General features: G+C 45.6%; 1 protein-coding gene across 2 annotated transcripts in view; it reads right to left on the reverse strand.

Annotated features, from left to right (window-relative positions):
• ACADL (acyl-CoA dehydrogenase long chain) overlaps positions 1 to 27044 on the reverse strand; it is a 48368-nt gene that overhangs the window by 19473 nt on the left and 1851 nt on the right. Inside the window, exons 1-5 of one of the 2 annotated variants that reach the window (XM_073553202.1) lie at positions 22595 to 22638; positions 22195 to 22365; positions 9961 to 10098; positions 9711 to 9875; positions 9562 to 9628 (exon numbers count right to left, since the gene is read on the reverse strand). In XM_073553202.1, coding sequence (XP_073409303.1) covers positions 9562 to 9628; positions 9711 to 9875; positions 9961 to 10098; positions 22195 to 22295 — 471 coding nt within the window. In that variant the 5' untranslated portion in view covers positions 22296 to 22365; positions 22595 to 22638. Of the gene's footprint in view, positions 1 to 9561; positions 9629 to 9710; positions 9876 to 9960; positions 10099 to 22194; positions 22366 to 22594; positions 22639 to 27044 lie in introns of those variants that run through there. The other variant, XM_073553201.1, reaches the window with a different exon arrangement.

Genomic DNA, 27044 nt, shown 5'->3' on the forward strand with positions numbered 1-27044 from the left:
TTAATACACACCGTACACGTAAAAAAAACACTATACTAAAAACGTCACAAAAGAAAGTTCACGACAAACGCATCAGGTATAGGTATAAACATGGCACAAATAGTCTAAATATGTTAAAAAAGGCTGTATGCAAAATATAGACCACTGGAAAAATGCAATAATAAAATGTACTACATAAATGTATACATCCACTGAACAGGGATCAAAAATATCAAACAGAATAATATAAATTCAGTGGAAACATAAGATTACAGGCATACCATCAGTAAAAAGAGAGAAACTGATAACACAATCACGACCCCAGGACTCCGACGTACGTTTCGCCTTGGCTTTCTCAAGGAGAAAATATAACTTATACAAGTGTAAAATGGACTGCACAAGACAGCAAGGTTTGTCAGCTACAGTACGGTGTATAGACAGCAGGCAGCTACTGTAACGTGTGTTGTGGGGGAGGTCACAGTGAAAATTGATTTGGATGAAAACTGAAATTCTTTAACAGAAATTTGTGCCAAAAGTTGCCAGATGCCAAATACTTCAAGTTTTTGAAGGAGATTCTCACATTAAAACTCTTTTCCAACCCATCAGAAATTCTGAACGCACAACGAGGTCAGACCTTCCTTCATCAGCAAGGTCGGAGGCATTACATAGTACCAATGCCCTTCATTATGGGAGGGTTCGGGAACTAGGAGTTGGCACGAGCCTCAAGGACATTTTCAAAGTCTAAAATACCAGTCACTATTTGGTGACTGATCAAATACAAGTAAAGAAACATCTGGACAGCCAGTGTCTGAAGCTCATTAGTTGACCTTGTAGTACCATTCGTATGTTTATGGACATGTATCAATATTTCATTGACATTCATAAAAAAAAAATAGATTTTTAGCGACAACTGGACAAATTGCACCATGTCATAAAATGAGATATTTAACAGCAATATTGGTAAACTTTCCACCTACAGAATCTAAAGTGTCAGAGGGAAAGCTAAATCTCCACACTTCTGCAAAGATCCCACCAGTTCACGTTGTCCATGCCTTTTATAGAGGATGGCTCCGTGAGGTTCTTCTCTGCAACAATGGGATTCCTGGACGTGTGATTTATCCCTATATTTCACATGCTCATCTATAGACATGAGACACATGTATAGATTCTATATTCATATACTAGCACATTTGCTCCAATGCTGAATAAGGAGTACAGTATAGTTAACAATGAAGTCACAGGCAGAGAAAAAATGAAGACGTGTATAGACTAGAGATGAGCAGATCACTTCACGTGATTCCAGTCCATGTAGTCTCTGATGGTGGACAGGGGGTGCATGAGCTTATTTACCCTCCAGGATCAGCTCATAATTAGCAAAGCTGAAGAGACATCACCAGCGCACCCCACAGATGACATCACACCAGGTCCGTGAATCCAAGATGGAGCTGGGGAACAAAGAAGCTCAAGAAATTCACAAACCTCCTGTCCATGGCCAGAAAGTACCCACCTGCACCCTTTCGTTGTGCAGTCCACCCATCTCTAGCACAGATACAGCTGCATATTCTACTGTGAAGTAGAGAAAAAGACATGGAACTTCTGGCTTGTAGGTGCCCAAGTAGGATCCTATCCCGTAAAGAAGTAGATATGAATTTTCTATGGCCTATTTTTTTGCTTTTTTATTTGCTTTTATGCAAATACTCTCTTCAGAGAGGAAGAGGACTAGAACTAAATAAATAAACTAAATAGGACTCTAGTGCCACCTATTGGAAATAGCAATCCTAAGAGTCAATGTCGACCCTTTAACGAGCCTTGCCACATGACTTAGGATAAAAGTCAAACCAGAATCTCAATTTGCAGACACTGTTTCGGGGTACTGCCCCTCATCAGTGCAAAGTGTGAGATCTGGTTTGGCTGTGTGAGAGGCGCCTGACCGACATCCAAGTAGTATCGTTTCTCCTTGCGGAGATTGACATACTAGGCATGTCGAGATGAAGAGACTTAAAGCCGCAATGCATCTATGGGAAATATGCAAATTGTCTCTTCAGAGAGGAAGAGGACTAGAACTCTAGCGCCACCTATTGGAAGCAGCAATCCTAAAAGTCAATGTCGACCCTTTAATGAGCCTTGTTACATGACTTAGGATAAAAGCCTAGCAGTGTATGCAAAGTGAGATTCTGATTTGGCTTTTATCCCAAGTCATGTGATAAGGCTCGTTAAAGGGTCGACATTGACTTTTAGGATTGCTACTTCCAATTGGTGGCGCTAAAGTTCTAGTCCTCTTCCTCTCTGAAGAGACAATTTGCATATTTCCCAGAGGAGCATTGCAGCTTTAAATCTCCTCATCTTGGCATGTTTAGCATGTCAATCTCCGCAAGAAGAAACGATTCTTCTAGGAGATTAATTGCTTTTAAAATTGATTGTCTTTGTTTGGAGTGTTTTTTGCATTTAATAAAAATTATTGTATTTTTATACATAGCCTCTGAGCAGTCAATCTCTGCTTTCACTTTTAATGGGTGATCATGATCGTTATACACATTGCTTTTCTCTTTTCTTAGATATGAAACTTGGCACTCAGATGAGAGTGGTGGACACGGCTTACGTACAACGCCACTATTTCCCTTGGTCATGTTTCACTCTGAGCAAAGCTGTGTACTGATGAAGGTCTATTGTGCCGACCGAAATGTCTAGATTTTGGCTTGCCGTTGCCTAATAAAGATCAATCAATCATCTCATCTGAGTGCCAAGTTCAGATGATATTATCATTCACATTTTTGGTGGGTTTCTTTTCGCAGAAATTTTAAAGAAATAAAGGCTATAAAAGAACATAAATACATCTTAAATGGTGTTCTCCTTTCTGTTTCAATCATTTTTACATTTTGGATCTGTGCTTTTTTTTTCTCTTGTCAGAGGTGGGCTACTAGAAAATGTTTGTTTGGATATGTAGCAGCTTTCTTCTTTTGAATATATATTTTTTTTAAATGTATTCTTCTTCCTTTTCCTTCATTTATTCTACATATTGTGTTCCCCCATAAGTCATAAAAGTCCTTTGGAGTGCATTTAGTTGTTAAAATACATTCTCTTTATATCAGTGTTGCATACAAGTCCCGATAACACAGAATATTCCTCCTCCTGCCTGCACTGTAGAGCCCAACTACTCTTGCTCCTTCACAGCATGGGATCACTGGACTAGTGTTCGCTCTTCCTATGCTGTATGCATAGCACTAGTTCAGCACTGTGAAAAGGAGATTTTTGTGTACTCACCGTAAAATCTCTTTCTCTTAGCCTTTAATTGGGGGACACAGAACCTTGGGTGTTATGCTGCTGTCCACTAGGAGGCGACACTATGCATAATCTGAAAAAGATTAACTTTGGCTCCTCTGCAGTATACACCCCTGGACGGCGTCAGCCTTCTCCAGTTTTGTGCCAAAGCATAAGGAGGAACGTAATCAAATAACATAACCATGCCTGTGAGAAGGCTACTATGTACGAGCTCAAAGAACAATATGAGAACTCAACAGGAAACAACGGCCCGTAAGGGCAACAGGGTGGGAGCTGTGTCCCCCAATTAAAGGCTAAGAGAAAGAGATTTTACGGTGAGTACACAAAAATCTCCTTTACTCTGTCGCCTAATTGGGGGACACAGAACCTTGGGACGTCCCAAAGCAGTCCCTGGGTGGGAAGCAGTGGACGAATATTGTGCTGACAGTCCCCTAGACTTGGGGTACTGCCGCCTGCAGAACCAGTCTACCCAGGCTCGCATCCGCTGAGGACTGGGTATGAACACTGTAGTGTTTCGTAAACGTGTGTAGGCTAGTCCAAGTGGCCGCCTTGCACACTTGTTGTGCCGAAGCCTGATGCCGAATGGCCCAGGAGGCCCCTACTGCCCGTGTAGAGTGTGCCGTGATACCGGCCGGAAGAGGGGAACTGTTAAGTCGGTAGGCCTCATGTATGGTGGACTTGATCCACCTGGCAAGGGTAGCCTTGGAAGCCGGCAACCCCTTGCGACTACCTTCCGGAAGAATGAAGAGGGAATCAGATTTCCGGAAAGGTGCAGTCCTGGACACGTAAATCCGCAATGCTCTGACGAGGTCAAGCGTATGCAGAGCCTTCTCCACTCTATGAACCGGAACCGGGCAAAGGGAAGGCAGTGAAATCTCTTCATTAAGGTGAAAGTTGGACACAACCTTCGGAAGGAAGGATGGTACCGTGCGGAGAACCACCTTGTCCTGGTGAAAGGCTAGGAAAGGCCGTCTGCAGGAAAGTGATGACAATTCCGACACTCTGCGTAACGAGGTGATCGCCACTAGAAAAACCACTTTCTGAGACAGAATGGAGAGTGGAACTCCTCTAAGAGGTTCGAAGGGTGGAGCTTGCAATGCTGTCAGGACCAGATTGAGGTCCCACGTATCCAGCGGACGTTTGTAGGGAGGAACCAATCGGGAAACTCCCTGGATGAAAGTCCTTACTTGCGGTTTAATAGCAATGCGCTTTTGAAAAAGGACTGAAAGCGCCGACACCTGACTCTTAAGCGAACTTAAGGATAGCTTGGCATCTAGGCCCGATTGAAGAAAACCTAGTACCTTCGGGAGGGAATAAGAGAGTGGGACTTGTCCATGAGATTCGCACCAAGAAAAGAAAGCTCTCCAGGTACGATAATACAGCTTGGCGGAGGCAGGCTTCCTTGCCCTGATCATAGTTGCAATGACTGCCGGTGAAAAACCTGCCTGGGTTAGAATCCAGGTTTCAAGGGCCATGCCGTCAAATTGAGAGCCCCTGAATTCTGGTGGAAGAACGGACCTTGAGACAGAAGGTCGTGACGGTCGGGTAGACGCCAGGGGGCGTCTGCCGTAAGTTGGACGGTGTCGGCGTACCAAGTACGTCTGGGCCAGTCTGACGCGATGAGGATGGTCGGAACTCCCTCTTGCTTGATCTTCCTCACGACCCTGGCGATTAGGGGGAGGGGTGGAAAAATGTACAGGAGTCGGAAATGGGACCAGTCCTGGACCAGGGCATCCGCTCCGAGCGACCGCGGGTCGTGTGTCCTGGCCATGAAATTGGGAACCTTGGTATTGAGATGGGATGCCATTAGGTCCACATCCGGGGTTCCCCAGCGTTGACAGATCTGGTAAAAAATCTCGGGATGGAGAGACCACTCCCCCGAGTCCATTCCTTGCCTGCTGAGGAAGTCGGCTTCCCAGTTTTCTACACCTGGAATGTGTACCGCAGAAAGTACCGACCTTGTGTCTTCCGCCCAGCGGAGGATATGAGCCACTTCTCTCATCGCCTGGGCGCTGCGGGTCCCGCCTTGGTGGTTCACGTATGCCACAGCCGTGGCATTGTCCGACTGTATCCGTATGTGCGAGGCTGCAAGCAAGTGATGAAATGCTCTCAGTGCCAAGAGAATGGCCCTGATTTCCAGAACATTGATAGGCAATGTCACTTCCCTCGGTGACCACTTGCCCTGTGCCCTGTGATGTTGGTGCACCGCCCCCCAGCCTGTCAGGCTTGCATCGGTAGTCAGGATCTTCCATTGTCCTGAGAGGAATGGCTTCCCTCGTGTAAGCGAGTTTGGTTTGAGCCACCAATGCAGGGACCTCCTGGTTGATGACGTCAACCTGAACTCCCTGTCGAGGGAGAGAGGGTTCCTGTCCCAAGATCTGAGTATGGCTAGTTGAAGGACCCTGAGGTGAAACTGGGCAAATGGCACTGCCTCTATTGCTGCTGCCATCCTGCCGAGGATTCTCATGGCAAACCGGAGAGATCGAGGAGGACTGCGAAGGAGTGTGCGAACTCCCAGACGGATGGCCAGTGTCTTGTCCTTGGGAAGGAGCACCAGGCCCCTGGCGGTGTCGAATACCATTCCCAGGAATGTTAGAGTCCGAGTTGGGATGGTCGACGATTTCTGTAGGTTGACTAGCCATCCCAGGCGACTCAGAGTGTCTAGAGTGATTGAGACACTGACCTTGCAGTCTTTGAAAGTGGGAGACTTGACGAGGAGGTCGTCCAGGTACGGGACGACTAGGATGCCTCGAGTGCAGGACGTCCATGGTGGCCGCCATGACTTTGGTGAACGTTCTTGGAGCCGTGGCGAGTCCGAACGGAAGGGCGACAAACTGGTAGTGGTTTTGGTTGACCGCGAACCTGAGAAACCTTTGGTGGGCGGGAGCAATTGGTATGTGGAGATACGCATCCTGTATGTCTATGGAGGCGAGGTATTCTCCCTGCTCCATGGATGCAATGATGGACCGGAGGGACTCCATGTGGAAATGACGGACCCGTACGTAATTGTTGAGCTGTTTTAGGTCCAGTATGGGTCGGACGCCGCCTCCTTTCTTGGGGACTACGAACAAATTTGAGTAGTATCCTCGGAATCTCTCGTTCGCGGGAACCGGCACCACAACTCCTGATTGAAGGAGAGAGGAAACCGCTTGGTGGAAAACACGAACCTTTTCTGGTGGTGTTGGAGGAACAGAAAGGAAGAACCGGTTCGGTGGAACGGAAGTGAACTCTATCTTGTATCCGGAAGACACTATTTCCCTGACCCACCTGTCTTCTGTAATAGGCAGCCAGACTTGCTGAAAGAGTAAAAGTCGGCCGCCTACTGGTGGGGTGTCTTCCGGAGGTCTCGAGTCATGATGAAGTGAAGTTCTGAGGTTTTCCTCCCTTGGGTTTCGCATGGCCTGCTTTCGACTGCCAAGCCCTGTCTGGTCGCTGCTGCGTCCGTGGGTTGTCTCTGCGTGGAGAACGGTTGCGGTTTTGCACTGGGCGCGAAACGGACCAGCCCGAGGAATTCCGAAAGGATCGGAATCGCGTCTGGTTTCTTCGTTTAAACGTGCGTTTCGGTTTTAGTTGAGGGAGAGAGGTACTCTTACCCCCAGTGGCATTGGCTATCATGGTGTCCAACTTTTCGCCGAAAAGTCTTCCAGTAAAATACGGAAGTCTCGTGAGGGACTTCTTTGAGGCCGCATCCGCTTTCCATTCTCGCAGCCAGAGGATGCGTCGGATCGTGATGGCGTTTGATGCTATTCCCGCTACACCTCTGGCGGAATCCAGGGCCGCATGAATTATGTAGTCTGCTACCACTGCCATCTGGACCGCTTGGTCCGAGAGTTCAGGATTTGAAGCCTGAAGACCCTCCTGTAGTTTTTTGGCCCAAGCTAGGATGGCCTTGGCTGCCCAAACTGAAGCAAACGCAGGGCCCAGAGAGGCGCCTGCCGCTTCGAAAATAGAACGAGCCATGCGTTCTACTTGCCGGTCTGCTGCGTCCCTGAGGGTTGAGCTATCCGGCAGAGAGAGTGTAAAGTCTGCGCTGCTAGCCTAGAAACCGGAGGGTCCACTTCAGGTGGATCTGTCCATTGTTTGGTGTCTTTCTGTGGGAAGGGGTACTTCACTTCCAAATATTTGCGATTAGCGAATTTTTGTCAGGCTGCGCAAACTGTTTGGTAAGTATTTTCTCAAACTCATGGTGATTAGGGAAGACCTTAGGTGGTTTTTGAACACTTTCGAAGCAAATCCTCTGTTCTGGGACTTCCGGGGGCGACTCTGGAATTTTTAGCACCCGATGAATGGCAGAAATTATGTCCTCAACTAGCGCTGTATTGCTAGGGGGAGAAGGTACCACGGACCTGACCGTTTCATTATCTGAGTCGGAGTCACAGATACCCTCCGAATCCTGTGCCTCGCTAAGGTGATCCCTGGAGGGCGACCTGGGGCGGGGGTCTTCTGTGGTGGGGGATCCCTGTGGTAAATTGCACTGTCTGTCTGTGGCAGGGGACTGCCCAGGAGACCTGGAATGACGCTGTCTCTCCCTAGAGGGAGACGACCTTGTGCTATAGTGCGACTCAGGTGATCGAGACCTGTGGGTCCGCTTACGTCTGTGAGAGTCGGAAGCAGCATGTTCCTGAGACAAGCTGTCCGTTTGCTGTGTACCGTCCATAGCTGGGGCCCGACTCTGCTGAGCTTGCAGTAATGTAGCAGTTAGGTTGTCTATGGACTGTGACATAGACTGAGACATCTGAGTTGCCCATTCTGGCGTGGCCTGTGACACTGAAGCGTCAGTAGGGACTCCCTGGGGTTCTGACCCAGAGTTCTGGATGCAGTCCCGGCAGTGCGGATACGTGCTGCCACTAGGGAGCGTGGCTTTGCAGGCTGTGCAGAATGCATAGAAACATTCCTGCCTGGTTCTCTTCCTTGAGCCCGGCATAGTGCACAGAGGCTGGCTATAAGGGATCGTACAGGGGTGGCTACGCAGAGGGAACCCACAGAAAGCCTTATAGGAAGTATAGATTCACAGCTGAGTAATGAGAACCCAGCTGTGAGCTTACCCCACCGGTGTGCCCCTAGGTCCAGCGCCGACAGATCCCAGTTCTGTGCCCCCTGGAGACCGCTGTGATGCTCCTCTCCTGGATCTCATCCAGAAAAAATGGCCACCGGGGCTCTGAGGAGAGGGAGGAGGGAGCGGAGAGCTGAAAAGGGCGCGCTGGGCTGTGTAAAAAAGCCCCCTTTCTGCCTCAATCCGCCCCTTCTATGACACTCCAGTGTGTCATTTTGGTCATCCGGGGGCGGGCCGGGGGGGGCGGGGAAAAGGCGGCGGCTTCAGCTAGGCCGAAGCTGCGGCCTAAATTAGAAGCCTGATGCCCAGGAGGGCTCCAGAGCGGCGCGGTAGTCCGGGGGGGGCGGATTTGTACCAGACCCCCCCAGAATGGTCGACTGGATAGCGGTGGGGGTAGCAGGGGTAGCGGTTTTTGTATGGGGGGCCCCTGAAGCGCTATGGAGCCGCTGCTGTTGCAGAGACAGGGACGCAGAACAGCCCTGTCTCTGCTGTGCCATCCAGTCCGCACCCTCCCCCAGCCCCAACAGGATCCCTCAGCCAGCCTGGGGTCCCTGGAAGCTGCGAAATGCTGCCTGATCTCCGACCCTACCTGAGGCGTCTCAACCTAATACCCCCTGCGGGGGATTAGGGAGGGTGCGTCTGTCACCGTCAGGGGGTCTTCATCCTCGCCTCAACCTCAACCCAGACCCCTTAAAGGGGTTGGGGAAGGAGGGGGGTCTCGACCTCGAACCAGGACCCGAGGGACTGGGGAGGGAGCGACATGGGGAAAAACCACCTCGACCTCAACCGGGTACCCCTAATAGGGGACCGAGGAGGGAGCCATGCCGGGAGTCTCGCTGGAGACCCACTTTTCTTCATCTGTATTTCCGGTGAAAAAAAGGAAAAAACAAACGGAAGAAAAAAGGTGTGCCTCCTTGCGACACTAAGCAAAAACTGGAGAAGGCTGACGCCGTCCAGGGGTGTATACTGCAGAGGAGGAGCCAAAGTTAATCTTTTTCAGATTATGCATAGTGTCGCCTCCTAGTGGACAGCAGCATAACACCCAAGGTTCTGTGTCCCCCAATTAGGCGACAGAGTAAACAGAGATAGTAATAAATCTTTGCTTTCTCTTTGGCCATTTTGGACAGCTGGTTCCCCGCATCTGCAGCTGTACAATCTCCGTGCAGCTTCTGATTCTGCAATGACGTTCTTAAGACATTGGTGGTCCGCAATTATTTAAACACGTTAAGTAGATCAGCATAAAACCTCACCTTGCTGCCATTTAAAATCCAGTCACTTCCATCTTTCTTTGCGTTTGTACGCACGCCCTGCAGATCACTAGAAGGACAGAGCAAGAAAGGAGATCAAGAGATTAAACCTCACAGCACAAGACGTAGAGATACAAATCTGTTCACCATACCTGCCAGCTCCTGGTTCAGTCATTGCAATGGCCCCAATGCATTTGCCAGCTGCCATCTGAGGGATGTATTTCTGTATCTGGCTCTTACTACCATATCTTGAGATATAAGGCATCACTATCTCAGAGTGAAGACTGAATCCTGGACCTGTGCAATTCACGTACATTCTGTAGACGGAGATAAAAAAAGTTACAGAATGCAGGGTATCAATAAGTAATGCATTGCTCCAGCATCAGTGACTAAAGAACTTACTGTTCCTCCCATACAACAGCAGAAGACAAGATATCCCCACCAATGCCTCCATGTTCTTCTGGGATGGAAGCTCCTAAAAGCCCCTGCTGACCAGCCTTCTCCCACAACTCCCGGCTCACCTGTCCAGCTTTCTCCCACCTGAAAAGTTCAAAGAACATAAAGCACTGCAGTTCATTTCCATATATATATATATATATATATATATATATATATATATATATATATATATAAAGCTTTGTCTATTAATAGCTGATAATACGTCACACAGTGAGTAGTTAGTTCATTGAAGAATACACAAGCTGCAAACAAATAACAGTCCATTTATGGAAGGTTTCCAAGCAAAGCATTTCTATACAGCTGCTCCCAGAGATGCCATCTTTGGGGGTATCCAAGGGCGTAAATAGCATGGAGCTGTCCCAGGGTGGTCAGGTCTCCCCTTTCTTCGGTGATGAGAACTTATATTATCGCGATGTGGTCTTCGCAGTTACAACAAACTGCACAATGTATCAGTGAGGAGCCTGGGATAGTGGTACGAGCAGCTCTGCTCCTGGGTGGCCTTCAGTGTGCCGTTATCAAGCAGCACCTAAAGGGACGCAGTCCTGTGTATAAGTCAATGGTGGGAATTTCCCTATTACCTAGATGTAACATCATGTGAAGATAAATAAGCTTATGGAAATCACAATACCTTTAGACTGACGTCACAGGGACAGTGAAACCACAGAACATAAATTACAAAATATAGCCTTATTATTCTCTATTAAGGCACACATTATCACAGGTCATGTGAGTAGTTTGTGAGATATTGTATATAGGTGTATACCAATACATGCAGACAGAAGAGCGCTCCCGCATGTATTCTGTATCCCTTAAAGCAATGGGTGCCCTGGATCTCTTGCTGGCTTTAAGATTCAACAACAGATTCTTCAAAATTCAGGCAAAATCCTTTATGGACACATTATTATAAGTTAGTGCATGTCCGTCTCACGCGTTTTGAGCATAATCTATAATTAAGAGCAGTAAAGCTAAAAATGCATAAGACAGACATGCACTAACTTATAAAACTGCATCCATAAAGGATTTTGCTTTTGAGTACGGGACTTTTGAAGAATCTACTGGTATAACAATATGTAGGTATCTATACACACACATTTGTATAGCTATCGGTTTGCATTCATTTGTAGCTAACAAGTTTGAGTCCGCTTCCATCTAGTGACCATAGAGATCATCATACACAATGGGAAATTTTAACAATATAACAAGAAAAGTATTGCTAAACAGTGTTTTTAAAGGTTCATTTGAGGGGGATTGGGAAAAATCAATTTTATAAATGCTACCCCTTTCCTAGGGGAATAACGATCGTGGTCGCAACCAGGCCCACGTGGGTAAGAGGCCCGCCGACACCAGCGCAAACTTCAACTGGATGTTGCTCAATTCTGAATTCACTAAATTACATATACAGGTGCTTCTCACAAAATTAGAATATCATCAAAAAGTTAATATATTTCAGTTCTTCAATGCAAGAAGTGAAACTCATTATATAGAGTCATTACACACAGAGTGATCTATTTCATGTGTTTATTTCTGTTAATGTTGATGATTATGGCTTACAGACAATGAAAACCCAAAAGTCATTATCTCAGTAAGTTAGAATAATTAACAAAAAACACCTGCAAAGGCTTCCTAAGCGTTTATAAAGGTCCCTTAGTCTGTTGCAGTAGGCTCCACAATCATGGGGAAGACTGCTGACTTGACAGATGTCCAGAAGGCAGTCATTGACACTTTCCACAAGGAAAGTAAATTTTGCATTTCATTTGGAAATCAAGGTCCCAGAGTCTGGAGGAAGAGGTTAAGGACTAGGATTGCATATCTGTTTTGTCTGCTCTTGCCCTTACTTCTGACGGATTCTGCCCTTAACCAAGATGGAGTTGCTGGCCTCACAGGGACCATCTTGTTTCCTGTCTGAGGCTCCTTGTTTCCTGTATACATAAGGGAACTCTGCACACTATGCATTGCTTGTGTATCTTGTTCTTTACTTGCTGCCAAGCTGGAAGGACTAGCAATCTGTTTGCCCCTTCTACTCTTCGGGATACCCCGCTTGTTCCCGTATCTATGTACCATGGAAGGACTCTATTGCTATATCTGCTCTGCACCCACCTCTGCTACGGTCTGCTCGCCATTAGGGCCGGGCTCTGGGTCCTGGATTCCGCATTGCTGGACTGGTATTCGCACCCTCGGTCTGTACTATTACAGTTGTGGCCAAAAGTATTGACACCCTGCAATTTTGTCAGATAATACTTCAGTTTCTTCCTGAAAATAATTGCAAACACAAATTCTTTGGTATTATCTTCATTTAATTTGTCTTAAATGAAAAAAAACAAAAAGAATTGTCCTAAAGCCAAATTGGATATAATTCCACACCAAACATAAAAAAAGAGGGTGGACAAAAGTATTGGAACTGTTCGAAAAATCATGCGATGCTTCTCTAATTTGTGTAATTAACAGCACCTGTAACTTACCTGTGGCACCTAACAGGTGTTGGCAATAACTAAATCACACTTGCAGCCAGTTGACATGGATGAGGCCGGAGTCACACTAACCTGCGCAAAATACGCTCCGTATTTTACATGTGTAATACGGATGAATCACCACTAAATAGTGGTCCGTAGGTCATCCGTAAGCAAGGTGTGGTCGCGTATTTTGCGCATGTGTGTATCCGTATGTAATCCATATGCAATCCATATGGCGAGATTTTCTCGCAGCCTTGCAAAATGGACATTTAACGGTTTTGAGGCCTGCAAACAATTTAAATCATTAGCCTGCACCCTATTTAGACACTCAGAAACAGGTGGCTGCCTACATTCTGTACATTTGTCACCTTGCTTTCACGAGGTGTGTTGGTGTTCTTTGTGCAGCATGGCAGAGGGTCTGACATTCAATACAACTGAGCAAGTTCTCTTTACCTGGCTTTTGTCACGGCGCTTTGGGCAACCATATCCTGTGATAGTGGATCCGCGGAGGAGGAGACGCATGTGGGTACATCCACTTTTGAGGCAACGACTTACAAGAGGTCATTTTCACCGCCTCTATTCGTCTCTGCGGGAGCATCCGGAGAAATTTTACCAGTACTGTCGAATGAGCATTTCCACTTTTGATCGCCTCTTGGAGACAGTGCGCCCTGGGATCACCTTTCAGGACTCTAGGATGCGCAAAGCCATATCTGCAGAGGAGCGACTTCTACTCACAATACGGTATGTACTACACAACCACATTCTCTATGTTCATAATGTGTGTGTTAATTTATGTTTTTTGGCCTTCTTGGACAAAGTTTAATACCCTCATCTTACTCAAAATATGTTTCACCTGACACAGCAGAATGTTACATCTAATATGTCCTGCATATCACTTAGTCATTGTGCCACCAAATATGTGTGTGTTGTTCTCTCTCATTTCCTACCAAGTTTGGTCGGCATGTAACTGATTTTTTTTTTACTTTAGCCATTCTAACCTGTACTATTTCTGTTGTTCTACAGCTTCCTGTCCACTGGCCTGTCTTATGCCGCCCTCCACCATGAGTTTCTCATTGGAAAGTCAACCATTTCAGGCATAGTGAGGTCTACATGTGCACAAATCTGGACAAGACTCCATCAGGTGGTCCTACCCGAGCCCAGGATGGAAGACTGGTTACGGATTTCAAGGGACTTTGAGGAGGACTGCCAGTTTCCAAATTGTATTGGGGCCCTGGATGGCAAACATATCAGGGTGCGTAAGCCGCCAAACTCAGGCTCCCAATTCTTCAATTATAAACAATACTTTTCTGTTGTATTGTTGGCTCTGGTAGACCCTCAATACAAGTTTATAATTGTTGACATTGGGGCCTATGGAAGGACGGGAGACTCTAGAGTCTTCAATACTTCCATAATGGGTCGGCGGCTACGCACCAACCAGTTGGATCTACCACCACCACGCCAGCTACCAGGCTCCCCCGAACAATCAGTCCCTTATGTCCTTGTGGCAGATGAGGCCTTTCAGTTATCACGCAATGTCATGAGGCCATATCCCCGGCGCAACCTTGACCACAGGCGCACAATTTTTAACTTGCGCCTATCACGTGCTAGGCGACTGGTGGAGTGTTCCTTTGGGATTCTTTGTGCCAAATGGCGGGTACTCCAGTCTGCCATTCAGTTGAGTGAGCAAAATGTGAATGAAGTTGTCAAAGCCTGTGTTGTTCTGCATAACTTCACCAGGATACATGATTGTTCCTCCTCTGATGGTGTTGTGCGTAGGCCGGACAATGTGCGCAGGGTGAGACCACCTATCATCCCTCAACGTAGACCGCTCTATGGCCTCAAAGTGCGTGATATATTCACGAATTACTTTATCTCACCTGAGGGGGCAACTTCTTGGCAAGAGAATGCTGTCTATGTTACAATTTGTTTCTTTAAAAGTGTGTTTAAATATATATATTACTCAAGCCTTTATGATTCTATGACTGTTTCATTGCATTGGTTGGTGTCTGTTAGTATGTTGTGAGGGATTGTGAAAAATCACACAGAGACGTTAACTAGAGTAGACAAATTTTTAGTTTTGCCTTTTTTTTTTTGTTTTGCTTAAAGGCAAACAATTTTGCCATAACACAAATTTGGCAATGGCCAAAATGACCCTTTGTGCCTTCTTTAACTTGGTGTAACATTAACATTACAGAAAAAAACTGCAACAAACATTATGCAATAACAACATTGCTGCATGCCTACATTAACCTTGATTAGGCAACAAAGGGTGAGCTCCATCACCTAAATAAAGTCAATAAGATAACACTCACATTTCCTCATAATGTTATCCAATCATAGAAAGATTCCACCATGACAGGCAAGGCTACCTCACATCTTTCACACAGATATTACCTGTCTGTAGAACAGACAATATTTAAGCATGCTATACTGGAAAGGATGAAAATACAAAACTCACTTGTTAAGACATAGAGAGAGCGTGATATTCTGAATGCTGGTCGCCTCAAATTGTTTTACTAGAGATTGCTAACAACAAAGTTGACTACTTAACTAAAGGCAAGCACGCCTTTCCTATGCGTTAGCAAGTGAATAGTGTATTTTCATCCTTTCATTTAACAGTATAGCGCATTTAAATATTCTCTTTTATACACACGTAATATCTGTCTGAAAGGCGTGAGGTAGCGTTGCCTGTCATGATGGATTGTTTCATATGTTTGGAAAACACTGTTTAAAAATGTGAGTGTTAAATTATGTTCTAAATGTTGGTGAAGGAGAACACCTGTTTTTTTGTCTAGATTAGAAACACCAGTTACATGTCACTGGACATCTCCAAACTTTTGAATCATAAATCCTCATATGTAGGGGAAGGGGAACGTGGAGGAACAGCCTGTGGGTGCTGCTGGACATTGTAGGCAACATCGCCCTGTGTGGGGCCATACTGTTGCCCATGATGCTGTAGTTGTCCAGCCTCCTGGGCCTGTTGGTGATACTGGCCAGAGTACTGATGATGGTGAGGGGCTTCTTGTTGGCTATGGTAGGCCCGTGGCTCATACCCACCAACATAGCCAGATCGTCCCCAACCAGGTTGGGACCAGCCTCCAACACTGGGTGGGTACAAGTGGCCATATTGGTGGGGTTGGCTTGAGGAAGACATTTGGGGCTGCGGAATAGAAGGATGGGTAGGGGGAGGAAGGGCTTGAGGTGTTGGCCCACGTATCAGGGGCTGTTCAGACCCTGCTTGAGCATGCATCTGTGTGGATGGTCTCATGCGCATTAAATTTCTTGGTGAGAGCTGCCACCTCTCCAGAAATTCAAACACCTCATATGGGGTATTGGGGGGGGGGGGGGCGGGTGCTTGCATCAAGCAGGATCCGAATACATCCCCTAATACGGAGCCTGACCTCACGGGTAAGGGCACGGAGATAAAGGGTGAGGCTACGTGCATAGGCCTCCTCACCATCATCTGTAGTGACTCTGGACAAGTAATTCAGCACCCCTGTGTCCACATTGGTCCTGCTCTCTTGAATGGTGACCTGGCGCCTTCTTCTTATTCGCCGTGATGCTAGAGCAGCCTGTGGGGAGGGCCTGATCTGGGCAGTTGGGCTGCTGCTCAAGTTGCCCGGCTCTTCCAGGATGGGTGAGGTTGCAGCAGCAGACCGTCCTGGTGGTGTGTTGTGTAGGGCAGCCATTGTGTGTTCTGGTGATGCCTCCTCTTCAGCCATCCTTCTTGTAGGGGGAGAAGATGGGCCAGCCACCTCATCCTCTACAGGATCTATAATGGGCTCTGCCTATGAGGCCGTTCCTCGATCCGTAAGGTTAGGTTGAGTTCGGTTATGAAATAGAACAGAGGCAAAAATACATCAATATTTTTGTCCCTGTAAAGTATTTGTGTAATGTTTTTGTGTCATGTGGTGTGAGGTATGTACTTACGGTCTCAGAGCCAGAATTGGGGCGAGGAAGTTCAGCCGGTCATAGTATATATATATTTGCGCTTTACGTGGCCAGCATCCCCACTCCTGGACCGCTGCTGGCGTTCCCGGCGGTACTGGTCCCGGATGCTTCTCCACCGTTTCATCACATCTTCCACTGCAATGTGACAGGAAAGATTGTCAAAATCACATATTTGAGAGGTCACATTTTCAAACAGTAGTCTAGGCATGGGGCCTTCTGGGGTGTGCGTTCTACCCATGGTGGCATATGTAATTGGGACGATACCCAGGGTCTCATTAGCTCCACTGAAACTAATTTTATTGACTAGGAGGATGAGGAGCTTGTGGCCTAACCCCTAATTATGGCTGTGTGAAGCCACGTGTCACATCCTAATGTAACGGCCTCATGAGGCTAAGAAAAGTACATGCACAGGAAGGGGGGGTGCTGATTGTAGATTCATTTTATAGCGCGCACTAAGGTTAATTATATTTTTATGGTTTCACTTACGAATTTTATGCTGCTCATCACGTGGTCTGTCACCAAAGTCATGGTACATCTGGCGACAGATGCGCCTCCATGACGCCTCCTTTCTTGTGCGGTTTGCATAGTTTGCGTCGCGTGGGTCCCATATTTCTGGACGCTCCTGCACCAGCACAATGAGGAGCTCTACATTAATGTATGTGGACGCCATGCTGCTGCTGTACTCCGTGGAGGCGTACTTCCTGGATGTCTGGAGCGGTTTTTGAGTTCATTTGCATGTCTAGGCTTCCTGATGATGGACTGGCCCATTTCCTGTTCACCAGCCAAAAGACCTGCGTGTTGCTCGCAGGTCACACGTGTGTTCCGTGTGTAATCCGTATTTTGTTGCGCACCCATAGACTTGCATTGGCGTACTAAGGGCGTAGTACGCTGACAATCGCAGCATGCTGCGAGTGGCACGGAGCGTAGGATACGGAGGAGAAATATACGCCTGGTGCTAGTGACCCCATAGAGAATCATTTGTCCGTGTCTAATGCGTGCTCTTAGCGCCTCTCACTCTCCCGTATTCCTCGCCAGTGTGACCCCGGCCTTAAAGTTGACTCAACCTCTGTCCTGTGCCCTTGTGTGTACCACATTGAGCATGGAGAAAAGAAAGAAGACCAAAGAACTGTCTGAGGACTTGAGAAACCAAATTGTGAGGAAGCATGAGCAATCTCAAGGCTACAAGTCCATCTCCACAAATATCTGTGTTTTGAGATTTCTTCTTTTTATTTATTCTTACACAGGAAGAGTTTTACCCTTTAAATAATATCTGCTCTCAATGTAATTTTTACTAGCTATATAAGATGTCATATTCTTTCTGTATTGATTCCTGAATGTTTAATAAAAAAGATCTGATTCACAAGTCCATCTCCAAAGACCTGAATGTTCCTGTGTCTACCGTGCGCAGTGTCATCAAGAAGTTTAAAGCCCATGGCACTGTGGCTAACCTCCCTAGATGTGGACGGAAAAGAAAAATTGACAAGAGATTTCAACGCAAGATTGTGCGGCTGTTGGATAAAGAACCTCGACTAACATCCAAAACAAGTTCAAGCTGCCCTGCAGTCCGAGGGTACAACAGTGTCAACCCGTACTATCCGTTGGCGTCTGAAAGGGACTGTATGGTAGGAGACCCAGGAAGACCCCACTTCTTACCCCGAGACACAAAAAAGCCAGGCTGGAGTTTGCCAAAACTTACCTGAAAAAGCCTAAAACGTTTTGGAAGAATGTTCTCTGGTCAGATGAGACAAAAGTAGAGCTTTTTGGGCAAAGGCATCAACATAGTTTACAGGAGAAAAAAAGAGGCATTCAAAGAAAAAAAAAACACGGTCCATACAGTCAAACATGGCGGAGGTTCCCTGATGTTTTGGGGTTGCTTTGCTGCCTCTGGCACTGGACTGCTTGACCGTGTGCATGGCATTATGAAGTCTGAAGACTACCAACAAATTTTCCAGCATAATGTAGGGCCCAGTGTGAGAAAGCTGGGTCTCCCTCAGAGGTCATGGGTCTTCCAGCAGGACAGTGACCCAAAACACACTTCAAAAAGCACTAGAAAATGGTTTGAGAGAAAGCACTGGAGACTTCTAAGGTGGCCAGCAATGAGTCCAGACCTGAATCCCATAGAACACCTGTGGAGAGATCTAAAAATGGCAGTTTGGAGAAGGCACCCTTCAAATATCAGGGATCTGGAGCAGTTTGCCAAAGAAGAATGGTCTAACATTCCAGCAGAGCATTGTAAGAAACTCATTGATGGTTACCGGAAGCGGTTGGTCGCAGTTATTTTGGCTAAAGGTTGTGCAACCAAGTATTAGACTGAGGGTGCCAATACTATTGTCTGGACCATTTATGGAGTTGTGTGTGAAATGATCAATGTTTTGCTTTTTGCTTCATTCTCTTTTGTGTTTTTTCATTTAAGACAAATTAAATGAAGATAATAATACCAAAGAATTTGTGTTTGCAATCATTTTCAGGAAGAAACTGAGTATTATCTGACAGAATTGCAGGGGTGTCAATACTCTTGGCCACAACTGTACTTGTGCATACTACTGAGACTGTCTTATTGTCTGCTTTGCATCTGTCAGCTGAAGTGCATATTTCTGCAATAAGATATATATATACACATCTTGAACTGTGATATACCGTGTCTGTCTTAATTTCTGACCCACATCATCGGGCTCCATAGTATAAACTTATAACAAAGAGTGGAGAGGCACATAATCCAAGCTGCTTGAGGTCTAGTGTGAAGTTTCCACAATCAGTGATGGTTTGGGGAGCCATGTCATCTGCTGGTGTAGGTCCACTGTGTTTTATCAAGACCAAAGTCAGCGCAGCCGTCTACCAGGTTACTTTAGAGCACTTGGCGCTTCCCTCTGCCGACAAGCTTTTTGAGGAAGAGGGAAGAGGAAGATGAGCGACACCAGACCCAACAATGCAGACGAGCTGAAGGTTGCTTTGATAGCATTTTGGGCTTCCATAACACCTCAGCAGTGCCACAGGATGATCGCCTCCATGCCACGCCGCATTGATGCAGTAATTGATGCAAAAGGAGCCCGAGCAAGTATTGAGTGCATTTACTGAGCACACATTTCAGTAGGCCTACATTTCAGAGATTTTCCAAGTTGGTGTTATAAAGTATTCTAATTTACTGAGATAATAACATTTGGGTTTTCATTGGCTGTAAGCCATAATCATCAACATTAACAGAAATAAACACTTATAAATAACAATTTTATTTCTATAGCGCCAACATATTCCGCAGCACTTTACAGACTTGTACAGACAATAGACATTACAGGATACCAATAAACACAGATCATAGCAGATACCAAGAGGAGTGAGGGCCCTGCACACAAGCTTACAATCTATGAGGAAAAAGGGGAGACACGAAAGGTGGATGGTAACAATTGCTTTCTCTGTCCGGAACAGCTATAGTGTAAGAATCGGGTGTTCATGTAATGCTGCATGAACTAGTTAACAGACTAAGTATGTAACAGTACAGACACAGAGGGCTATTAAATGCATAAAGCATGTGAGAACATGATGCGAGGAGCCCGATTATGGTCAAAAAAAAATTTGAATGGGCCACACTGGGATATTTAGGTTACTGCGTTGAGGCGGTAGGCCAGTCTGAACAAATGCATTTTTAGGGCAAGCTTAAAACTGTGGGGATTAATCGTATCAACCTGGGTAGTGCATTCCAAAGAATTGGTGCAACACGTGAAAAGTCTTGGAGACGGGAGCGGGAGGTTTTGATTAATGAGGATGTTAACCTCAGGTCATTAGCAGAATGGAGGGCATGGGTAGGAAGGTAGGTTGAGACAAGGGAGGAGATGTAGGATGGTGCTGAGCCATGGAGTGCTTTGGGGGTGAGGTAATAAGTTTGCACTGGATTCTTTAGTGGATGGGTAACCAGTGTAATGACTGACAATTGGTAGAGACATCGGTATAACGATTGGTGAGGAATATGATCCTGGCTGCAGCAATCAAGTCAGATTGAAAAGGGGAGATTTTTGTAAGAGGGAGACCAATTAGTAGAGAGTTACTATAGTCCAGTTACAAACACTTGAAATAGATAACTCTGTTTGTAATGACTTTATATATGAGTTTCACTTTTTGCATTGAAGAAATGAAATAAATTAACTTTCTGATGATATTCTAATTTTGTGAGAAGCACCTGTATATCACTGCCTGACAAATCACATGGACTAGTGAACAATGCTGTTGATGGTACCGTATTTGCCTGCCAGATGCAGGCAGAAGGACACGACAATCAGGGCTTCCAAATGTAAAATATTCTTTACTCTTTTCCTCCAGGCTTGTGAATGGAAAAGGGGAAGACAAGCAACAGACTGCACAAGAAATAAAACATAAATTGCAAACTGATTACAATACATGCTATATACTTTGCTTCAAACTGTACACAAACTCACCAGAGTGAGTGCCGGATTTTTGGACTTTTTTATATGTAAAGGGTTCGGACCCTATCCGCGCACCAAGAAAACTTAGGAGTGCCGTTTGATGTAAGCCCCGGAAGAAAGTACACCAGTAACAACAGGTTACTGAGAGGATTTTTTAGTGGACCGGATTTTACCTCCGTGATTTAGGAGAGACCAAAAGAGCCTGGGTGGGAAAGGTCGTTCCCATACACTCCACCCTGCAGTTTGTGAAATAACAGGCAGCTGAGGTAGTTCAGCAGTGTCTGTGATGTTTTGGAGAGCAGAAAGTTCGTTAATGGTGGTTAGTCTCTGTCAGAGCCCGAGAGGTGGATTTACAACTAAATGGGTGAGATCGTAGCAATCTATTCTCCTTCCCCAGTGAAAGAGCTGTTTTGTTATTCCTTTGTGTGGGAAAAATACTTGTTTCTTTTCATTTGAGCGCTGTGACAGTTTATGAAGTATAATACATTTTGCACTGTTTCACACAAGAGCCCAGTATCTGTGTGTAGTTGCTGTGACACGTGATGCCGGTGCACAATCAGCGCTGGCGTCACTGTCCCCACCTTCAGACATGTTGAACATGAAGAGGAAGCCAGGGCTGTGGCTGATCCTCTGCTTCCTCTTCCTGCTCAAAATGTCCAAAGGCGACGACAGTGACACTAACGTTGATTGGGCTCCAGTGTCACAACACCAAATGAGAAGCCCGGTGAGAGCGAATGCCGACACCGCGGGAACTGGAGTATAGGCTTTATTATGTTATCTGGGCCAAGAGAGGGGTATGACAAGAAATTGTCCAAGTAGTGGACAAATTCATTAAAGACAACCTCTTTGAAGTGGTTGCTCAGGCACAAAAAAGTTATCACCTGATAGGTAAATATTTGTGGATCAGTAGTTTTCCAACTGCTTGGACCCACATAAGTAGATCGGGGAGTTTTTATCCACATTATAAAAAGGCGCAGCAGGTTGGATACCTGACCGCCAAACACAACCCTCAGCAGCTCCATAGGGATAAAATGGAGCACGGGGTGAGTATGTGCACTGCCGCTCCATTCCATCCCGTTCTGCCAACTAGCACAAGTCACAGCAGACGGACCCGCACCCATCAGCAAATTATCACCTATTCTGTGGATAGATGATAACCTGTTTCCACCGGACAACCTCTTTAAGGTCATAACTTCGCGTAGGGCAATCCCTAACCTTTGTCTCTCCACCTGTTTCCCAAATACAAATCCTAGCATGTTCTGATAAACACAGGATGTTAGAACCACATGGGGAGTAGTAGTTATAAAGAAAATATCTAGACTCTTTTCTTTCCTCCAGTGAAGAACTTACACCCAACTTACTCTGCATGGTAAGGTGCCACCTCTTGCTGGAAGAATCTCCGGACGCTCTCTCTGAAGATGTCGTGGTCAGCAGTGAATATGCGTCTTGTACCGATGTCCATTAAGCTCTTGGCCTGGCTAGGCTCTATTCGGGACCTTTGCTCATGGGAACTGGGCTGAGTTTGCTGGCATCTAGAATAAAATAATTTGAATTACTAAAAAAATTTATCAAAACACTATCATTTTACCAGAAAAGAAATAGATACAGTGAGTGCAGGAGATTGCCAGACAATGCACTGAAGACAAGTGTTCCAGAGAAACCATGATATTGGGAAGGAAAATATGTGATGGCGGGAAGAAACAACCAAGGAAAGCAAAACATTAGGATTTAAGGAATAGAAAAAGGGTTCTGTCTTCTCACTGAAACAGCGCCACATCTTGTCATGGGCCTTGTCTGGTATTGCAGTTCACTGTATGGTGCCATCTCTAGAAAAAAAGCAGATCTTTTATTGCAAGCCCTGTACAAACCCCTGAAAAGCTGTCAAAGTGTTCCTTATTTACGTAATGTTTTAATAGTATACTGTTATATCTATTTATCATATCCACATGTAAATCAGAAATTTGACTGGAAGAAAATATAAATGTAGATCATCTTTGTGCTCTGCTCAGTACCAGTCATCTGGTACTGAAAGTGCCTGTCTATTCTGATGGGTACCAATGCCCAAAATGCATTTATGGACATATATTGTCCCTTTAAGAACCGATGGCACATCCCACCTCATATTCAGCGGCATATGAGCTCTGTGGGCTCCACCGGTCCCAATCAGAAATATCGAAGTGATTTGCCATCGACATTTTCTGTTGGACACCCCATCTATAACATGGATGTTTCATGTGAAAGATCCTGATATTTCCTGAATTGTTCTCAAAGGAAACTGTAGTCGCTGATATAGAAGCTCCTTACAGTTTGTTGTATAGTGTAAGTGCTTATAAGGAACATACGGAGTCCGGAGCTGTACCCCAAGGTCATCGCCAGGCAAAGCTTACTACATACATAGAGAGCTATAATATGTTTGCTCTTTATTCAGGTTTGTACAGTGGTGTCCCTCGTGACAGTCCTCGTACGCTGGAGAAACATTATTAGCATTTTTGGCCACGGATCTGTGTAAAACATGATTTTGTCGCTAGGGACAACTCTTCAAAGCTGTCATACTCTGTCATCTCTAGTTTCCATTGGACTAAAAATATAATCATAGCTCAACTCCCTGCGCCATACATTGGCATTACGAGTTCAGCTCTGCAGCACATGTAATTCACCATATGGGTCAGATACTTGGCTTGATAATGACCGCTTTTTTTGATCACTGGCAACATCTCCAAGGTCGCCAATGAAGAATGAGTGAGGACAGACATGTTACCACCAGGGTAGTGTGCCAATCCTGAAGTGGCAGCTGGTCACCTTTGCAGGAAGAAGTCTTTTTATAGATCCCCAGCTATTGCTTTACATAGACATGTTATTAAAAATACTTATTGGGACCAACTTATTAAAGGGAATCTGTCACCTCAATTTGGCGCTGTATGTAAATGAGTTTGGTCCAGTCCGATGGGTGGTGGTTTGGCGCCTTCCCTCCACCCCTCCTTTGCAATGCGGTCGCGCGTAATATGTACGACAACTACGGAAATTACCTGAAATATTGCGTACAGTGGCCAAGCAGGGGTGGAGGGAAGGAGGCAAAACACTGCCCATCGGACCGGACAAACTCATTTACATACAGCGCCAAACTGAGGTGACAGATTCCCTTTAAGGCCATGCTATGACTTTACATTACGTGATTAGGGAAAGGCTCCCGGCACTGTCCCTAGAGCTGGGGCCCTAACTATCCCTCCTCCCAAAGGTACCTCTAAAGGTGAGGAGGTTTGGCCCAACAGCATTACTGTGTTCTCCTCTAAGGGTGTGTGCACACGCTGCGGATTTTGCTGCGGTTCCGCAGCAGATTTGGCCGCAGTGTACAGTACCATGATTCCCTATGGGAATCAAAAACCGAAGTGCAGATGGTGTGGAATTCTTTCTGCGGATTCTGCTGCAGTTTGCCATCTCCTCCATTGAGATGAAAAACCGCAGAGCAATCCGCAGGTCTTTTGACCTGCGGTTTTACCTGCGGATTTTACAAAATCCGCGCGGATGAATCTGCACCCCAATCCGCAGCATGTGCACATACCCTAATACCCTAAGCTGTCCCCTCCCCCAGGAGGCCTGGGACAGATATGCTAGTGTATAAACACGTCAGACAAACAGGGATAAAAAAAAAGCAACATGCATACAAAAACACTCACCAAAGGTAGAGCGGAATATAGAGAAGGATAGGAATGTACAAACCAAATGGAAATAGGATAATGAAGAAAGCATACACCCCAAAACAGCACACAACAATCTCCAGCAGCAACTACAAATTCCAACTTCAGCAAATCAGGAAGTAAACTTTCACTGGTCAGGATGAGAAGGTCTGGCCATAATTTACAGAGAGAGGAAATGTGCAAGTCAGGAGCAGCTGTGAGATGGAGCTGCATATCGAAGAGTCTTTAACCTCTTCAGTGCAAAAGGAAACAAAGTCCATTTAATATGAGGAAGAAAACACACAGGATAAATGGAAGACCTGCAATTCACAATGCGTAATATGTCCTCCAAGTAGAACATAAATATCAAAAAAACTGACCGCCACATCCATACATGAATTAGGTGTGAACAGGTGCCTACCTAGAGTCGCCAACTCATATACAATCAAACAAACAAGGCAGCACTCTATAGCGCTATAGCATGCAAACATGAAAATTGAATTGCATTACTGCACTAGAAATATGAAAAATTGAGAATGCTTAGCGCATATATTGGCCAATTCATGTGTACCTGGCAGCCACGGTAAAGAGATTCTTGTTTCAAGGACCTAACAATGCCAATCCTCTCTTAGACAGTCTACAACTCTATGGGAACCTAATGTGAATTCTCTCCTAGACTAAGGTCTAATATCTTTGTGGAGGGGTAGTGATCCTGCTACCAGGTACACATGAATTGGCTAATTTTCATGTTTGCATGCTGTAGTGCTGCAGAGTGCTTCCTGGTTTATTTGACTCCTAGGAGAACATGATACACTCGTGACACCAGTCGTAATGAAGAGCTTGCTGTAGTGCGATGTGCCGAATTCATAAAGTGAATACTAAGTTAATTCAGCGCATCTTTGCCAGAAATGCAACTCCATTCAGGGACTGGCATAGAAATTTGGCATACGAAATGCAGGGAAATGCACGATTGGAGCCATATATGTTTGACGCTGCAGACTTCAGAAAAAAAAAAAAAAAACCTTAAAAGTTTCCAGGGACAGAGTCACATGGGAGACTAGTTGGAAAGGCCGGTACTCCCTTGAGTGACAGGTCTGTCGCTGTGTGCATGTATAGAGAGGGGCCTGTCTCTCCAAGATAGCAGGCGGTGAAAGCCGACGAAGACTTGCCTGTCCAACTAGTCCCGTGAGGCTCAGTCCTCAACAGCTTTTGAAGTACAGTATGGTTTTATGGTGTTTCTGACATGCCGCAGCATTTCACAGTCAAACATGCAAGGCTGGAATCATGCAGGTGTCTGATGCATGTTGCTCATGGGTCGGGCAGCAGGGATCAGCTGTCGGGTTCCAGCATGGAGTAGCCACTATGCAAAGTGATGATGCCAGAATTCTGGAGTAATCACTTTGATGACTCAGGACCCACAACTATGGCTACCAAGCTTTCAGAAGCTATCAGGGAAGAATTCTGCAGGCAGCCCCATATTTCCTCTGCACTGGAAATGAAGTTTTAAGTGTCCCCCATTCAAATGACCAGGCAGTCTTAAAACACATTGTCACCCGTGACAGCGCAGAATGTTCCCAGCTTCCCACTAAACAGGTCCCAGAATCTGAGTTTGGTAGCGGTATATTCTACTCAGTATCCTGCTGCAGGAATATTTGGAATGATCACTCTTTTAGCTGAATGCCACTTGGAATAGAGCCTAAAACCTCATTCTGATGTGTGTGATTTTCGATCAGTGTGCTGGATCAGATCTTCAGCACTATTTGGCCAGTGTGCCCAAGATTTTTTTGTATGCACCCACCAAAAATTGAAATGGATAAAAAAACAAAACAAAAAAAAAAACACTTTGCAATGTTTAAAATGGACAGCACATGGATTGCACAGAGATGACATCCATTTACTGTCTATATCAGAGACCTACACATATACTATGGAGATTTTTATCCATAACTCATAGCAAAATTGGACATGTCATTTTTTGGGGGTGTATTTTGCAATCAGTCTACACGAGTCCATGATTTTTACTTTTGCAGTAGATCTGTAAAGAAACAGACATGTGAACAGCCCCATAGACTATAATGGGTACATATTATATCCGTCAGAACACAGGCGTGAAATATGGATGTATGAATGATGCCTTAAACTCTGATTCTGGTACCACCACTATATACACCTCTTTATGCCTATCTTATATATGCCTTTATTAAGGAGGACCTGTCACTTGTTTAATATGATTGAGTCAAATACCTTGTATAAATGCCTGATTCCCCCCTGACAGTGATGCTTTTTTCCATTTTGTAATGCATTGCTCCATTGCAGAGATATTCACATTTATTGCTTTATAAGTGCAGTATGAGAAATCTCTGCTTGTAGTGCAACTGGGCGTTTCTTCAGTCTTCACTGGGGGCATGCACATTCACCCCCCCTTAAATATTGTCAGTTGTAGTTTAGCAGTCTGGCAGCTTCAGAGTCATCTCTAGGGTTGTGCGCTCTCACTCCACCATCCCCGGCTCTGCCATGGAGGGATAAGAGCATACAGC

The sequence above is a fragment of the Dendrobates tinctorius genome, unplaced genomic scaffold (assembly GCF_039654945.1).
Source record: "Dendrobates tinctorius isolate UK_male_01 unplaced genomic scaffold, ASM3965494v1 ptg000199l, whole genome shotgun sequence".
Classification (NCBI taxonomy): domain Eukaryota; kingdom Metazoa; phylum Chordata; class Amphibia; order Anura; family Dendrobatidae; genus Dendrobates; species Dendrobates tinctorius.